The sequence below is a fragment of the Giraffa tippelskirchi genome, chromosome 2, assembly GCF_054371585.1.
Source record: "Giraffa tippelskirchi isolate mGirTip1 chromosome 2, T2T-mGirTip1v1.2.pri, whole genome shotgun sequence".
NCBI classification, from domain to species: domain Eukaryota; kingdom Metazoa; phylum Chordata; class Mammalia; order Artiodactyla; family Giraffidae; genus Giraffa; species Giraffa tippelskirchi.
This window is the reverse complement of record NC_137276.1, coordinates 112,874,848-112,893,376: the sequence shown is the minus strand read 5'-3', so window position 1 is coordinate 112,893,376 and position 18,529 is coordinate 112,874,848. Positions and strand designations below refer to the sequence as shown.

At 40.0% G+C, this 18,529-nt stretch overlaps 1 protein-coding gene across 8 annotated transcripts in view; it reads left to right on the top strand.

The window, feature by feature from the left end:
* Positions 1–246: 246 nt before the first annotated feature.
* Positions 247–18,529, top strand: part of COG2 (component of oligomeric golgi complex 2) — a 42,800-nt gene continuing 24,517 nt past the window's right edge. For 4 of the 8 annotated variants that reach the window (XR_014078074.1, XR_014078073.1, XM_081574377.1 and 1 more), the window contains exons 1-5: positions 247–442; positions 9,975–10,136; positions 11,261–11,326; positions 15,655–15,735; positions 17,537–17,640. Coding sequence is in view for 6 of the 8 variants with exons in the window: in XM_081574377.1 (XP_081430503.1) it covers positions 371–442; positions 9,975–10,136; positions 11,261–11,326; positions 15,655–15,735; positions 17,537–17,640 (485 nt within the window). In the remaining 2 variants the exon portion in view is untranslated. Of the gene's footprint in view, positions 443–678; positions 847–9,258; positions 9,411–9,974; positions 10,137–11,260; positions 11,327–15,654; positions 15,736–17,536; positions 17,641–18,529 lie in introns of those variants that run through there. The other 4 variants (XM_081574381.1, XM_081574378.1, XM_081574382.1 and 1 more) reach the window with 2 other exon arrangements.

Below are 18,529 nucleotides of genomic sequence, written 5' to 3'. Positions count from 1 at the left end.
AAACGGTGGCTGGAGAGGGAGCCCCAGACTCCTCCAGCCAGTGCTCTTCAGCCTCAGACCTACCTCACTGGGAGCCAGACTGCCCAACCCAGCTTGCCTGAGCTGCAGTGCCGCCCTCTGCCGAACGGAGGCAGCATGACCTGCAGCGCGGTGGCAGCGGCGATCCCCACGCTCCTCTTGACGGCGGCGGGAGGAGGCCGGCCTGCGGAGCCCCTCGCTGATTGGCCGCGGCGCTGCCGCTGCCATGTTGGCGGAAGTGGCGCTCTCTGTCCCGTGGAAACTGGCTGCGGCTGCGGCTGCCGGGTGTGCGCACAGGGTCTTCCTTCTTCCCCTCGACCGGGGTTGGCGCCGAGAGGCGGCGTCCGGCGGGATGGAGAAAAGTAGGATGAGCCTGCCCAAGGGGCCGGACACGCTGTGCTTCGACAAGGACGAGTTCATGAAGGTGCGCGCCGGGGCTGCGCTCCCCGAGCCGAGGCGGGTGGCCTGCCTTCCTTTCCCTCTGGGGCCTCCTCGGGCTGCTCTTGCTGGGTCCTGGGCCGGGCACGCCCTGAATCAGCCCCCGGCGGGACCTCGCTGCCTTCGCAGTGAGTCTTTTGGCCTTAGGTGTGGCCGGGGCAGCCTTCTGTGAGAAGGCACTTATGTGAAATTGTGCATAGTGACGAAAAGACCTGAAGTTGTGGGCAAGTGGTTTTGAGCTAGGTGTAAAAGGTCCTGTTACCATGCAGTGCAGTCGGAATTGCCAGATCCTGGGCAGACAGAAGTTTGTCGACGGCTGCCTTGAACCTAGAAGCTCAGTACGAATGTATTGACCAAATCTCTGGACCCACGTCCCTACCCAGGGATTAGGTGGGTGGAAAAGGCACTCAGTCGAAAGTTTTTCCTTAACGTTCGTCTAAAGTTTCTGAATGGGATATTTAAAAGATTAGAATCTTATTACTGATTTTGTTGCAGTACAACAAAGCAAACCATTTTGCTTTTCTAAAGTTACTCTACTTTTTATAAGGTGAACTTGAAGTTGGTCTGCAGGTAAATGTAGGACATAAGCTTACATAAACAGAATTGAAATATTATGGATATTAAAGGTTTATCAGGCACAGCCTTGAAAATGTCCAAGATTTGAATCAGATCTGGGAGGAACTTTGCATATTTTTTTGGTATAATGCTCTGGGACTGTACATACACCATCAAGAAATACAGTTATGCTTTATTTCTAAGGATTGGGGTTTTTGATACCACTTAGTGGCTGCTTTCAGTGTTAAAAAGTTAAATGTTTTGGCTCAGTAGACACTTAAACTTTTGAGCAACTTAATTTAAGTTTTACTTTTTTTGTTTTTTTGATGACTTCAAGTCATAGTATTTTTTTTTTTTTTAGCTTCATTAGTTTATCTTTTTGATACTTGCACTCAGTTCACAGTCTCTGGTTTTAAAAAGTATTTATATCTGTTCTTTTTTATAGCTGAGTAGTATGTACCACATGGACATGAGCTTGGGCAAACTTGGGGAGATGGTGAGGGCCAGGGAAGCCGGGTGTGCTGCAGTCCACGGTGTCACAAAGAGTCAGACATGACTTGGGGACTGAACAACACCACATCTTCTTTATCCATTCCTGTGAACTTTTAGATTGTTTCCATGTCTTGGCTATTTGCAAATAGTGCTGCAGTGAATATTAGGGTGCATGTATCTTTTCAAATGATGATTTTCTTCAGATATATGCCCAGGAGTGGGGTTGCTGAATGATATGGTAGTTCTATATTTAGTTTTTAAAGGAACTTCCATATTGTTCATAAAAAAGAGCAAAATAATGCCATTTGCAGCTACATGGATGGACCTAGAGATTATCATACTAAGTGAAGTAAGTCATACAGAGAGAGACAAATATATCATTTACATTTGAACTCTAATAAAAATGATACGTGCATGTGTGTATGCTCAGTCTTAAGCAACTCTTTGAAACCTCATGGACCGTAGCCTGCCAGGCTCCTCTGTCTATGGGATTCTCCAGGAAAGAATCCTGGAATAGTTTGCCATTTCCTTATCCAGGGGATATTCTAAACCTAGGGGTGAAACTCACGCCTCCCTTGTTTCTTTGCATTGGCAGGTAGATTATTTACCACAGAGCCACCTGGGAAGCCTGAAAAGTGATAACAAATGAACTTATTTACAAAACAGACGCATAGATCTCAAAATTAAATTTATAGTTCAGTTCAGTTGCTTAGTCGTGTCTGACTCTTTGCGACCCCATGGACTGCAGCACGCCAGGCCTCCCTGTCCCATCGCCAACTCCCAGAGTTTACTCAAACTCATGTCCATTGAGTTGGTGATGCCATCCAACCATGTCATCTTCTGTAGTCCCCTTCTCCTCCCGCCTTCAATCTTTCCCAGCATCAGGGTCTTTTCCAATGAGTTAGTTCTTTGCATCAGGTGGCCGAAGTATTGGAGTTTCAGTTTCAGCATCAGTCCTTCCAGTGAATATTCAGGACCAATCTCCTTTAGGATGGACTGGTTGGATCTCCTTGCAGTCCAAGAGACTCTCAAGAGTCTTCTCCAACACCACAGTTCAAAAGCATCAATTCTTTGGTGCTCAGCTTTCTTTATGGTCCAACTCTCACATCCATACATGACTACTGGAGAAACCATATTCTTGACTAGACGGACCTTTATGGTTACCAAAGGGGAAACATGGGGAGAGGTAATAAATTAGGAGATTGGGATTAACATATACGCACTACTATATTAAAATAGATTAGCAAAGGTTTGCTATATAGCCCAGGGAACTCTACTCAGCACTCTGTAGTAACCTACATGGGAAAAGAATCCAAAAAAGAGTGGATATATGTATGCATACAAATGATCTACTTTGCAGTACACCTGGAACTAGCACAATGTTGTATGTCAACTATAATAAAAAAAAAAATTAAGTGATGTAGTTTAAAAAGTAAGCATTTACATCTGGATCTTCTCCAGTGTGGCCATGTCATTTGTATTATGCAGCCCATCTAGACCCAGGAATAATGTACTCTTGTTCTTGTACAGTGATGTTTCTGCTAAAGGTCTGTAATGAAGGGCGTAATTTGAAAGGGAGTACAAAGTGAACTTGCTGATCCAGAGACACTTTGTTCCACCCTCTGGCTGAGAACTGTCCTGGAGCAAGGGTAGAAAGAAAGAGCATGATGAGGCAAGGTGTGCTGAAAGAAGCCAAGGCATAAGCAGAGATTAGGGGCTTTGTCCTGTTCAAGAATCTCAGAATACAGAGAGCTTAACTTGACCAGCTTTTGCCTTCTTCAAGGCTTCCTTCAGGCTCAACACCAGCATTCTTTCTGACTTGCTAGCCCCACCATGTTTCTTGCTCTGAACTGATAGAATGCCTTTGGGAAGAGAGGCTTCAGAAAGTAGAAACTTCAAAATAAGTTCTAAAGTAGAACTTGATGAAGGAGAGAGCAAACTGGGGAGGTGGCTGAAATGGCAGCAGTTTCATATTCTTTCATGCCTCCTAAGCCTCTGAATATGCTCTGTAATTTGTAGTGCTGATAAATGTGACCACTTCACATGTAAAAGAAAAATACATAGGACAGCTGCCCTGTGTTAAATGTTGATTTTCTGGGTGAGACTTGGAGATAAAGGTTACTTGCAATTTATGTTTCCTTCAGAGAGGCATTTTAAAAGTTTTGGTCACATGGCAGAAATGATAGTTAGAGAGTTTGCCTTTGGGGTTATATTTCTTAAGTCTGTCTCATTCAATGCATATTGTAATTTGTGCCTGTGAGAAAGTTAGAGAATGTCCGATTTGCATTAGGAGAGTGGAGGTTACTCAAAAAAATCCAGTCATCGGCAACTTTGTTTCCAGTCAAAGGAAACTTTGTCACACACATGATGAGGCCCTGTTAGGACAATGGTAGCAATCATTCATGTAATAAACAGGCACTCATTGATCACTTGGAGAAGGAAATGGCAACCCATTCCAGTATTCTTGCCTGGAGAATCCCATGGACTGAGAAGCCTGGTGGGCTACAGTCGATGGGGTTGCAGAGTTGGACACGACTGAGTGACTGTCACTTCACTTCATTGATCACCTGCTTTGTGTCAACCAGCAGTCTAGACTGAATAGTACAAGGGTAGATACGATTTAGGCTTTTGAGTATGGTCACAGAAAGACCACAGTGTGTGCTGAGAAATTGGATTTAGTCCAGAGAGGCTGGGAGGATGACCAGAATTGAGACTGGAAAAGTAGAAAGACAGCTGGGTGGGACTGCAAGTTGTTCTTGTGTACTGCACTGAGGGGTTTGCGCTTGATGAGTTACAGTCAGGTGTAAAGCAGGAAATTACGTAGTCATGTCTGTTGCATTGAACCCATGTTAGAGGATGCTATGCCACTGGTTACTACAAGTTAATATAGGGTTCTATTTCAAGAGGAAATTATGTTGGATTTGAACTGATGAGCTAATATTTTGATTTGGGCCATTCTTGCACATGTATTTCAGTCCTAACTCAATGTCATTGTGGTATCTCAGACTTTTAGGAAATTATTTAATAAATGCTTAAGAAGCAACCAACTACTTTTCTGAACACAGAAAAAAGAGGCGACTTAAAATGCTGCAGTGGTCCTTGTAAGATCTAATGAGAAATACAGAGCAGAGGACAGATGTGTGAAAGATGTAGGTGATCAAAAGACAAGAGTGGCAGATGGTAGTAGAGGTACCATCACTTGGGTACCTCTATCTCTTGGTAGTAGAGGTGGTGATGACATCATACCACTAGTTTTGTCAGCTTAAAAAATACAAAAATCCTTAGCGAGGGTTGATAGCCAACTAATACATGAAATAGGACATAAGATACTAGTAGATGGGAGAGAGGAGGCTGCTGACAAAGATAAGTTAGACCCATTCACCTAGGTGTGCTGTTGAAATCTATCCTATCCTAGCATATGACTTCTATTTTATAGACAAAATAGTGCCATCAGATGGGAACTTCTTCATCTTAACTGATGACAACTCCATTCTTGTATATGTACCCATTCCCTTTCTCCTCCGCGCCTGTTTGGAAAAGGGGTTTTCCTTCCTGAGGTTGGGCCTTCCTACCCCACCCCTCCCCATGCTTGGAGCCTGGACCCCTGGTACTCGCCGCACCCTCTGATTCCCCTCTCCGCTGACCTCATCCCCAGTGGCTTTCAAACTCGCTCCTGCTTTGGTCTCTTCCTCTTGACCCTCCTGCCTCTAGTCATTTTCATATCACTCTCTTCCACATCACAGCCAAACTCTTGAGTTGTTTTTACTTTCGTATATGCTGATTGGCTCTTTGTATATCTTCTTTGGAGAAATGTCTATTCCGATCCATTGCTAATGTTTTAATTGGTTTATTTGTCTTTTAACTGTTGAGTTGTAAGAGTTTTTATACTCTGGATATTAGACCCTTGTCAGATACATGATTTGGAAATATTTTCTCCCACTCACTGGGTTGTCTTTTCACTTTTTAAATAGTGTGTTTTAATACACAAGTTTTAATTTTGATTGAGTTCAGTTTATCTGTTATCTTGATACGTTTTGTGTCAATGACTGCCTAATTCAAGGTCACACAGATTTTTACCTGTTTTCTTCTTAGAGTTTTATTGTTTTAGCTCTTCTATTTGTCTTTTAATCTATCTTGAGTTAAATTTTTGGGTATAGTATGAGGTTGGTATCTAAATTCATTCTCTTCCATGTGGATATTTTCTAGATAATAATATCAATTGCTGGATATTTAGTAAATCAACAGTGTAAAGTGAAACTTTCTGGTAAATGAAATGTGGCAGTTATATGCCACTGTGAGTTTGAAGTTGTTTATATGAGTTTGTCATAGCAAAAGCTGCCTAATCCAATATTCACAGATGTTCTAAGTCATTTTCTCTTGTGTAGTGCAACATTTGTTTATCCAAGAACAAATATATAAATGGCAAATTGAGCACTAATATTGCCAAATAGCATTTTTTAGAGCTCAAGTTATATGATTTAGAATGCCATCATGAAGTTCAGATCTGAACTTCATCCATTTGAAGTTCATACTTTCAAAGTAACAAGCCGAGTGCTCTGCGTCGAGTCATACAGCTGGTCAGTACCAAGGCCAAGATGTCAGGCTGAGTCCTGCCCCCCACATTCTTTCTGTGATTGTTGTGTAACTGTGAGTCTAAGTTGTTATCTGAGGTTGTCTCAAGAGGTAAAAGAAACAGATGATTTTTCACTAGGTGGCTGTGAAATTATAGTTTGGTAAGAAATCTCTTATCTGACACTATTATAGCAGGTGTTTGGGTGATTAAGAAAGTGTTTGGGTGTTTTATAAGTATTCTTACGGAATGGTACATGTTGTCCTTAACATATGTGTACATTTATTGTGCATTGATGTGGCGCAAAACTCTTTTCTCTGAAAATTTGTCTGTGAATTAGATTTTTTTGTTATACTTTAAGTTGAATGAGAACCCTAAGACATTTGCAGAGAATCTGGTATAGAATCCTTCAAGATTTGTATGATCCTCCTTCCCACAGCACTACCTGGTTCATGGTCATCTCATATTTAATATTTAATTAAGCAAAAATTGTCTTATCAGTTTCTCAGTATCAGGTCTTTGCAAAGCATCTGCCTTAGTTTTCATGAAAACAGTTATCATTTTGTACTTATATTTTGTTGGTTTATACAATGTTTAATAAAATTATGTAATTTTGGTGATAAGTATAAGTGGCCTTAACAAGTTTGGGAATCATCATACCTGATACTTGATAACTAAACAGCTCAGTTTGTACCGAAGTCATAAGTAGACAGTAATTTGCTGTCTGTATGCCTGTGTGCCTACCAGGGGCATCAGAATGTTATAAAGGGAAACAGGGCATAATGATTCTGTGAACAATGCTTGGAAGTTGGTTTTGAAAGATTTTGAACATCTGTTCAGTTGAATACTCAACATCCATATAAAATGTCAATACCAATTAATATGTATTATGAAAAGACATTGAAGTTATGTGTAAAAGGAGAAAAATAGCTTGGAAAAGGTTTATTAAGATTCTGTGTATGTGTGTGTGTTTGTGAGTGTGTGTGTGAACATAGAGAAAGGTCAAGGGTTCATTCAAGGAGGATCCTACAACACTTACCTCCTCCCATGGACACATGAAATCAGTAGCTACACATGGAGTAGTTTCCTCCTCTGACCAACTGCTGCACATCTGGCAAACAACTCACATCAAAGTGGATAGGAGAGGCTGAGACATGGTCTCACCATCCACCCCACTCCCAGCGTGGTGACCCATAATTAGAAGGAAGCTACCATCCCCAGCTACTCCCTGAGAAGTGAAGGGTCTGAACCCTAAACTTGGTACCCCTCCTTTAAAGACTTGCACCTGGGCGATGAGCCCCCAAACATCTACCTTTTAAAGTCAGTGGAACTGGCATCTGTAAGACCCACCAGGCTCATGATCTGAGAAACAGCTTTTGAAGGGCAGCATGAACTTGGTCACCCTCCTGGAGCCTGGCACAGGAACAATGGCTGAAAAGGGCCCAGAGTTACTGTGAAAGAGGCTTGTTTATCTTAAAGCATCAGCCTGAGGGGCCGGCCTCTAATTTAACACTCTCTGGGGGCTTGGAGGCTGGCAGGAGCCGTCTTGGCTCTCTCTGCCTCATTCCAGCTGGACAGTATCTCCTAGAAAGGAACTTGTGTACTTGTCTGGTACCCTGATGTTTGCAGTTGCTTCCCAGAGACAACTCTAGGTCACCTGGCTTTGGTGGCCAGTGAGGATTACACTTGTAGGTCCCCATTGTTCACTGCAGTATTATTTGCAATAGTCAAGACATGGAAGCAGGCTTAGTATCCATCGATAGATGAATAGATAAAGAAACCATGATATACACACCACACACAAACACATTCACACACACACAGGAATATTATTCAGCCATGAAAAGGAAATAAATCTAGACTCCCCTGGTGGTACTGAAAAGGAAAAGTTAAAATTTTACATAACCTCCTGCTCGTTCTGCCTGTGTAACTCAGCTTGCTCTTTGCAAAGTCTGGATCACGTAGTTCACGTAGTCTTAGAAAGTGAGGACTTAAAATACTAGGAACTGGAGCTTATCTCACCACCCTGTCCTGCTCTTTGCAATTCCCCAGCCCCTGTAAACCTGCTTAATCATGCCTGTCCGTGTAAAGGTCAGGCATTCCCCTCCCCATCTTGACTGCTGTTTCCGTGTGGACGAAACTGCTTAGTTTAAACCAGCCTATTAGCAGCTAGTGTTGCCCACTGTAGTCTGTCTATGAAAACTCTAACCCCTTTGTTTGGGGCTCAGAGCTTAGAGTGTTAACTGCTCTGGGCCCGCTGGCATAATAAACGTGAGTTCTCCAACTCTCTGAGTGTGGTGCTTAGTTTCTCGATTATTGGTTTCTACAGCAGTACAATGGCTAAGAATCTGCCTGCCAATGCAGGGGACACAGATTTGATCCCTGGTCCTGAAAGATGCAACATGTCACAGAGCAGATAAACCTCTGAGCCACAGCTACTGTGCCTGTGCTCTAGAGTCCATTGCCCACAGCAAGAGAAACCACCACAATGAGAAGTCTGCAAACTGCAACACAGAGTAGCCCTTGCTCACCACAACTAGAGAAAGCCCACATGCAGCAATAAAGATGCAGCACAACCAAAAATAATAGATAAAAATATTTTAAAAAAAGAAAGAAATCCTGCCATTTGTGGCAACGTGGATGGACCTTGAGGGCATTAATGCTACATGACATAAGTTAGACAAAGATGAGCATGATCTCACTTTTATGTGAAATCTAAAAAACAAAACAAATATTAACTCAAAGATACTGAGAACAGATTGGTGGTTGCCAGAGCAGGGGGTGGGGAATGAACGAAATGGGTGAAAGGGTCAAATGGTACAGACTTCTAGTTAATTAGTTAAATAAGTCATGGGGATGTGATGTATAGCATGGTAACTATAGTGAATAATACTGTACTGTATATTTGAAAGTTTAAGAGAGTAAATCTTAAAATTTATCATAGCAAGAAAAGGAAATTTGTAACTGTGTGATGGATGTTACCTCATCCATCCTCACAGTGAAAATATTTGGGAAAAAAATTCCAGAAGATTTCAAAACACAAAATTTGAATTTGCTGCGACAAACAGTTGGCAACTATTTACGTAGTATTTTCAATTATCTATATAACATTTACATTTTATTAGGTATTATGTAATCTAGAGATGATTTAAACTGTATGTAAATACTGTGCCATTTTATATTAGAGACTGCTGCTGCTGCTAAGTCGCTTCAGTCATGTCCGACTCTGCGCGACCCCATAGACAGCAGCCCACCAGGCTCCGCCGTCCCCGGGATTCCCCAAGCAAGAACACTGGAGTGGGTTGCCATTTCCTTCTCCAAAGCATGAAAGTGAAAGGTGAGAGTGAAGTCGCTCAGTCGTCTCCGACTCCTAGCGACCCCATGGACTGCAGTCTACCAGGCTCCTCCATCCATGGGATTTTCCAGGCAAGAGTACTGGAGTGGGGTGCCATTGCCCTCTCCTATATTAGAGACTAGGACATACCTAAGTTTTGGTGTCCTTGGGGGTCCTGAAAACAGGCCCCCATGTATGCTGAGGGATGGCATTATTTATAGGTTGAAATTGTCACAGTGAATATTTGTTACTTTTAAAACTTAAGGGAAAAGAAACTGTTTCTGTTTTGAGAAGAGCCTACTTAATGTGTGTAGTTAAAAACAAATGAAATACCTTTTAGGATTTAGGCAGCAGGAGAGAATGCTGTTGGTCAGGGGCCTCCCTCTTGGCACCTTGATAGTGTGCAAGCACCTTAATGTCCTGTGTGTTTTAAAGTGCTTTATCCTGATAGCAGTTAACCTTTCAAATGAATAGAATGGTGTTTCTCTGTTATTCTCTCTTCTTTTATTTTTATATGTAAAATGTGATATTGTTGCAATAATTCTTTTTTTCTGGTTCCATTTTCAGGAAGACTTTGATGTCGATCACTTTGTGTCTGACTGTCGGAAGCGAGTCCAGCTGGAAGCACTTAGAGATGACCTGGAGCTCTACTATAAGCTGCTTAAAACAGCCATGGTTGAGCTCATCAACAAGGACTACGCGGACTTTGTCAACCTGTCAACAAACCTGGTAAACTTGAAATCCACAGTTCCTACCTGTCAGTGTATTTACACATGTACTGCACACTTTTTTTCTCACTCATGTTTATTCTTAACAGCTCTGAGTCTTTTTAGAAACCTTTTAGTTATTTTTTTTCCCCAGAAACTTGAAGGGATTGCTAATCTTATTAATAAAGGAACTAAACTTTCTTGATACACATTTTTTGTTTTTAGTTTAGGTTGATTATTTTTTGAATGATTTATTAAGAAGTGGTGAAAAGTAAAGGATAGCAATACCAAGAGTGTTTGTTTTTGTTAGTTGCTGATTGATTACCATGAACTCTCACCAGTTTAGACTAATTTCCGAGAGCAGGTATCAACTCTTCTTAAGGAAATGTTTAATTTACTTTCAGGTACATGTGCTAGCCAGAGATAGGTTGAGAAAACATGGCCAATATTGATCATTAAGAAACCTATTTTTATACATTTTATAAAAATGTAGGAATTGTTTATAAGAAGCATGTCAATTACTTGGAAAAGTTGTTTAGAAATACTTGAGTTTTCATACTTGTGAAAATCTTGTTCATATTTTGTTTTTAAGTCTGTTTGTCAAAAGAGGTGTGGAAAATAGGCATCTCTATGGGAATTTCAAGAAGCATTGAGAATAATAAGCCATATTTGCTTTTGGGAAATACACCACTAAGATAAATGTTCCAGTAGGATTAGCAACCCTGAAAATTTTATTTCCATCCTATTTAATTTGGATTTTTCTGAAGGGTTGTAATAATGCTTAGGAGAGATGTAGTCCATCAGACTTTGATATCAGCTGGTTGAATATCATAAACAACAGAGATAGCTATTTTTCCTGTTAGTTTTTTTTAAGTCATTTAAAATTTCATCCAAAGGCAAATTGTGCGTAGGAATTTTTGATTTATTATGACTTTCCTTATTTTTATAGTTCTTATATATCAACAGGTTTTTCACATTCAGTGAGCAATATTTATGGCAAAATAACATTTTTGTTACGTAGTTACTAGCAGCATATAATTGTATAGAAAGAATAACCTAAGTCTAAAACTGCCTTGATCATTAAACATAGGCTTCACTGTTAATCCTGGCCCTGATGTGTTTGTGCCAACATGATTTTGCCTTTAGGTTGGTATGGACAAGGCCCTCAATCAGCTTTCTCTGCCTTTGGGACAGTTACGAGAAGAAGTTCTGGTAAGTCCCCAAATAATAGTAAACAGTCTACCATAAAACATATTACATTTGTTTGCCTTCTCCAAGAATTCTTTTATTAATCTCTTAGATTGTTGTGATTGTTGTCGTTGGTGTTTTTTAATGTTCCATGATTATAGTATAATACTTTCAAAATGTAAATGATTTGCAGGTGATATTACAACCTAAGAAACATATTTGGTTTGAAGACGGCAAATTCTCAAGAGTAGACACTTTTAAATGTTGGGGAGGAGGAGAAGGGTATTTCAAAATTTCAATTTGTTAATACCACCTCACCCATGTGTAAGTGGTCTCCAGCTTAGAACTGGCTTACTTATATTTTAAAATTTGTCATTTTACAAGTATTTTCCCAGACAATATTTTATATGTAGTTAGATTCGTGGACCAGTTTATACCAGCCATTTAACCCCTGATGTAACTGAAGGATAATATAAATGTCATGTAATACCTAGTTTCTCTGAGAAATCTCTCCCTTGGGAATGGAACTGTCTGCCTCTAAGCCATGAGAACAAGGACTTCATCTGGGTGAACAGTGGAGAGGGAGTTTTGGTATCACCTCCAACAGAAGACTGTGCTGCCCTGTCCTTCCCTCACCCTCTAGGCTGTGCTAGGCACCTCGACCTCCATTCTCCCTTAGTTGTGAAGCACTGCACTATCACTTCCTGTGTATGTCAGCACCGGACCATGCCAGACCAAGTGGCCTTATGCACTTTGCCTCGAGACAGTACCTGCCACATGCAAGGCTCTCAGTAGATAATGTAGTAAAGAGGTTCTGCTTGGATAAAGCTGTAGGAAATGCAGGACAATGGGAATGTCAGGGCTGAGAAGTCCCGAGGAGGGTAGGCAAGAAAAAATTCGTAAAAGAGGTTAAGTTGTGAGCTATGCCTTGAACTAGAGATTGTTTGAAAGTTTGTGTCTTGTTTGAATTTTACAAAGCTTATCAAAGTGCCTTTTGTTGGAATGGAAGAGAAAGAAGTTTTTGGTCTCTTGCTGGATTCCACACCAGCCTCTGCGTGGCCTTCCTGCCTCCTTTTCAGGACTCCTCTTCCTTCTCCCAACCTGTAGCCATGACATTTCCCGAACCCCATCCTTTATTAACCTTCTACTCCTCTCTCTGAACTCTCTCCACTCTGCTGACCTGTGCTTGAACTTCCTCGACTGCTCTCATGCCTTCAGGCTCTTGTCCTATACTGCCAGCTGCCAGCACTACCTCCCATCCCTTACTCTGCAGCTGTCTTTATAACCATCCTTCTCCTCATCAACCATAGACCTCACCTGCCTTTTTAATCTCAGCTCAAGAAGCTTCTCTGAGATTCTAAGATCGTTTCTATCTAATTCATCATTGTATCCTCATTGACTGACAGTTAGTAGACATTTCATGTTTATTGAATGAATTAATTCACTTTTCTATAACATTTTTGTGATTTGTCTGGTGGTAGGTGGTGTAGTTGCTAAGTTGTGTCTGACTCTTATGACCCCATGGACTGTAGCCTGCCAGGCTCCTCTGTCCATGGGATTCTCCAGGCAAGAGTACTGGAGTGGGGTGCCATGTCTAGTTTATTCTAATCGTTTCTTTCACCTTTGTTTTGTCCTGATTCTTCATATTTTGTTTAATTTATTAGCTTCTGAACATGTTTCTCCACCTATGAGCTGCCTTTTCCTGGCCATTCTGTTCCTTACTCCTTGATTCGTAATATCCTTAGAACAACATGGCATCATGATATATCAGTGCTTAAGGATTGTTTAGTTCCTGATAGAATCGAGTCTAAAATTCTCTTAAATCAACACACACCACCACCCCCCCCCCGCCGTTTATTTTTGCTTCTCTCCAAAATGAAGCCTGCCGTGTACCCGGGTGCACCCTCCAACCCTGAGTGTGCCCTATCAATTGTACATTTCCACCCTCTGTCTTCTAGTGACTCCTCTCCTCCACCGTCGGCCTCCACAGGCTCTCCAAGTCAGACTCGAGTTCCATCCCCTGTGCCAGATTTTCCTATTCTTTGATTCAGATGATTCTTTCTGTACTCTGACCACGTATGACGGTGATTGTATATGTATTGGGTTGGCCAGCAAGTTCCACTGGTTTTTAAGTAAAAATAAAAAACACAGTTTTCATTTTCACCAAGAACTTTATTGAACAGTGTATTCACAGTTTTGTTCCACTACCTTTTGCCGTTTTTTTCAGGCAGCCTCATAATTCCATCTTCCCAAAACTTTTTATATTTTTGAGCAAAAAACTGTTGCAGGTGTCTTTTATGGTCTTCCAGGGAATTGAAATTTTTCCATTAAGAGAATTTTGTAAAGACCAAAATAAGTGAAAATCTGAAGGTGCAATGTCTGCTGACTATGGTGGATGAATCAGAACTTCCCAGCCAAGCTGTAACAGTTTTTGCCTGGTCAACAAAGAAATGTGGTCTTGAGTTATCCTGATGCAAGATTATGCATTTTCTGTTGACTAATTCCAGATGCTTTCGTCTAGTGCTGCCTTCAGTTTGTCTAATTGGGAGCAAGTACTTGTTAGAATTAATCATTTGGTTTTCCAGAAGGAGCTCATAATAGAGAATTCCCTTCCAATCCCACCATATACACAGCATCACTTTTGGATGAAGAGCAGCCTTACGTATGATGGTGGTGGTTCATTTTGCTTGCCTCACGAGCTCTTCCATTCCACATAATTGTACAGTATCCACAGAGGATGAGATGGTTGGATGGCATCATTGACTCAATGGACATGAGTTTGAGCAAACTCTGGGAGATAGTGAAGGACAGGGAAGCCTGGCGTGCTGCAGTCCACGGGATTGCAGACGGGGCACAACTGAGCAACTGAACAACAACAGCAATCCACTTTTCTCTCTCCTGTCACAATTTGTTTTAAAAATTAAACATTTTGTTATGTTTAAGTAGAGAATTACCTGTAGAAATATGGTCAAGAAGGTTCTTTTTTCTCTTCACTTATGTGGAACCCAAACATCAAAACGATTCACATAACCAAGCTGGTGCAAATGGTGTTCAACAGTTGATTTCAATATTTTGAGTATGTTGGCTGTCTCCTGCATGGTATAACATTGATTGTTCTCAGTTAAGGTCTCAATTTGATTGCTGTCAACTTCAAGTGCTCTTTTCAACCGTGGCGAAATCTATCCAGTGAGAAGTCTCCAGCACAGAACTTTACAAGCCATTTTGACACTTCATTCAGTCACAGTACCTTCTCCATACACTGCACAAATCTTACTTTGCATTTCAGTTGTATTTTTACCTTTCTTGAAATAATAAAGCATAATATGCAGAAAATGTTGCTTTTTTTCTCCTTTAATATTAAAATGACTACACAAAAATTCAGTAGTCTTGATTTTTTTCTTTTTAATGCACCCTGATATGACAGCTGTCACAATACAATCTTACAAAATTATTTCTAATGAAATTAAAGACAGCCAAGCACTACTAGAGCCATCTTATGGTAAAAAGTAAACTAACTTTTTTGCCAACTCAATGTTATTATTCTTTTGGCCGTTAATCCTCTGTGATCTTGGCTTTATATGTCATTTTGCCCTCCAATCATGAGTACCCTCAACAGCAGTTGTATTTGATATTATGTATTTTTTTGGGCTCCAAGATCACTGCTGATGGTGATTGCAGCCATGAAATTAAAAGACGCTTACTCCTTGGAAGGAAGATTATGGCCAACCTAGATAGCATATTTAAAAGCAGAGACATTACTTTGCCAACAAAAGTCCGTCTAGTCAAGGCTATGGTTTTTCCAGTGGTCATGTGTGGATATGAGAGTTGGACGGTGAAGAAAGCTGAGCACCAAAGAACTGATGCTTTTGAACTGTGGTGTTGGAGAAGACTCTTGAGAGTCCCTTGGACTGCAAGGAGATCCATTCAATCCATCCTAAAGGAGATCATTCCTGGGTGTTCATTGGAAGGACTGATGTTGAAGCTGAAACTCCAATACTTTGGCCACCTCATGCGAAGAGTTGACTCATTGGAAAAGACCCTAATGCTGGGTAGGATTGGGGGCAGGAGGAGAAGGGAACGATAGAGGATGAGATGGTTGGATGGCATCACCGACTCGATGGACATGGGTTTGGGTAGACTCCGGGAGTTGGTGATGGACAGAGAGGCCTGGCGTGCTGGAATTCCTGGGGTCGCAAAGAGTCGGACACGACTGAGCGACTGAACTGAACTGATTTTTGTCAATATCTACATAATACCGGCCCAAAGTTAATTAAGTTATGTGGAATTTAATGTATAAGTTTCATAATACCACAAAACAGTTTCTGCAATATGTTTTCTTTATTCTTTTAAAGAGTCTTCGGTCAGCTGTCAGTGAAGGAATTCGGGCAGTAGATGAACGAATGTCTAAACAAGAGGACATTAGGAAAAAAAAGGTATCCTTGAGTATCATACTGTTAAACATGGGCTTATGGTAGCACCTTGGAGCTAATGGCACTTTCATGGGTGCGATGTGATATACTCCTCTTGGTACCTTTGCAGAGAGGAATGTGGGATCTTCCTTTCTCTTTAGGCATAAGCATTCAGCCAGGCTCCTGAGGGATTCAGCCAGAGCTGGAGCCCAGGTCGTCTCACTCCTTGGCTGATTAAAGTCCTATTAATAAGAAGGGTGTACTAAAGTAACTAATTGAAGAAAAAGACAGGATATTGCATATTCTTCTTGTGCTTTATTAATGATAGCATTAAAAATTTTTAATGTAGATTTCTTATGCTACATGCCAGCTAAAAGCCTCATGTCTTCTCAACTTCTCACCATATGAAACTTTTTTTTTTCTCCCAAAACTGTTTCTATGCTTATAATGTCATGTTAACTATTTGAAATAAAGCAGAATTTTAGAGGTACCCAAATGGACACAAAATTAACATTCCTCAATTTTTCCAGAATAAGAAACAGTAATAACTGGTATCAGTGAAGCATTTTACAGTTTAACAGGCATAAAACTAATTTCTTAGCACCCTTGTAAAGAAGATACTCAAATTTTAGTGATTAGGGAGCAAGTAGGCCTTCTAAGGCCAACTCTTCCAATGTTCTGCTGCAGGTTGAAAAACTAGTGTGTTGCTTTCTCATTCTGCTACATTTACTTCTTTTGTTTCCACTTCTTAACTATACCTCTGCGTGCACTACTTTTAATTTTTAGCAGTCTTAATGTTTTGATTTTATTTTCTGACTTTAATGGATATATTACATTATAATATAATATTATATATATCCATTATTATATATATTATGATAATATATATTATATATGTATCCATTATTGTTGAATATAATAGGATTAGAATTTGAGACAATTATCAGCTTTTGTCCAGAGATTTCAAGAATGTAGTACCTTTCTAGAAAAGATTGTAAGCTTTGTGAGAGCAGGGACTTTTTGCCTGTTCTATTAACTCATGTCCTCCTTGTCTGGAACAATGTCTGGTGCACAGTAGGTGCTCAGTAACTATTTACATATTTTATTTTGTCTTTTTTTTAAATTAATTTTTATTGGAGTATAGGTGCTTTACAATGTTTTAGTTTCTGCTGTACAGCAAAGTGAATCAGTTATACATACACATATATCCCCTCATTTTAAGATTTCTTTCCCATTTAGGTCACCACAGAGCATTGAATAGAATTCCCTGTGCTATACAGTAGGTTCTGGTAACTATTTGTTTAATGAGTGACTTTATATCTTTCCGTTCTTTTAAGGATGGGATTTTTTTATAATGCTCAACTTCTTTGATAATGTGTAATAATATCTTTAATGAATTGATGCTTAAGCTTATAATTGTGTCATATACATGTAAATAGGATAAAGATGATCAGAAGCTACAGTTATAACATGAAAAAGGGTCACAAGAAAATAAATGTAGTACCTATAGAGAGGTTCATTTAAGATAGGAAAAGAAAGGAATAAAAGTGTGGGAAATGATGAAACAAAAAGTCTAGTTTTTTTCTTTTTTTAACTATAAACTTGCAGTAGAATATTGAAAATGTGCTTCTTCTTGACACCTAAAATTAAGATTTGCATTCTTGAGAATTCAGTTTTATGTAGAAGTATTCAAAATATAGAATGCCCTACATACTCTAAGTTGACTTTTTACTTTGTATTTCCCGGTATTTAGAATGGGGAAATAAGATGATTAAGATTAAATATCGTGATAACTTTTTTTTTTTGCTTAATTATTGTTTTATAGATATGTGTGTTGCGGCTTATACAGGTTATTCGATCAGTTGAGAAAATTGAAAAAATCTTAAATTCTCAACATTCTAAAGAAACATCTGCACTAGAAGCAAGCAGGTATTTTCTTTACTAAATATTACATAAATTAATTCTTCACATCTAGCGTAAATTTTTTTTTTTTTAGTTAAAATTCATTTCTGAAAAAGAAGAAAAGCCAAGTCTGTGGTTCAGTGTTTTTGAGTGTAGCTTGTGGAAAGTGGAGGGTGTGAGATGGTAAAGTTTATAATACATCCTTATAAAGCCTTCATGGTTATGGGTCACAGTTCCAATACATCACTTCACAGGGAATCAGAGGAGTGTGCTTTTATTGGAAGAATTTTATCTTTGGAATTGCCTTATAGAAGCAGTAGCAAAATTTTGTTGACCTTCAAGATATGAAATAGCTTTCATCTTTCCTAAATTCATTTAGACCAGAGTAATGCCCAGAGTATTGCCACTTATGTATCTTACCCTAGCATTACATCATTAAGAAACAGGATAGGCACGTTTAGTTAACATTTGTCAACAAGAAAAAAAAAAACTTGTGAAATTAGAAAAAGACAACCATTTTCTTTGTTACATACTGCAACTGTCTTCTTATCTTTCTAGTCTGAATTTTAAATGAGCCGGGTAGGTGAGTGACTCAGAAAATGAGTAGCTCATACCAGCACCATGGGAAGCACCGTGGTGCCGTGGACAGCTTTATGCTGTATATTCCACTGGGCAGCCTGAGCCATGGAACTCGACTCCTGGTGTCATTGACAGTGGAAGGCTAATGGGAACTCCTCTGGCAGGGTTGTCTGACACTGAGATACTGTCAGCCCATACCTGGCATGTAGTAGGCCTTCAGTTCAGTTCAGTTGCTCAGTCATGTTCGACTGTTTGTGACCCCATTTGATGGGTCATCCCTTCTGACCCATCCAGGGGAGCTGTTTGTCTCAAACTGTTCCAAATCTCTTGTCCTTAG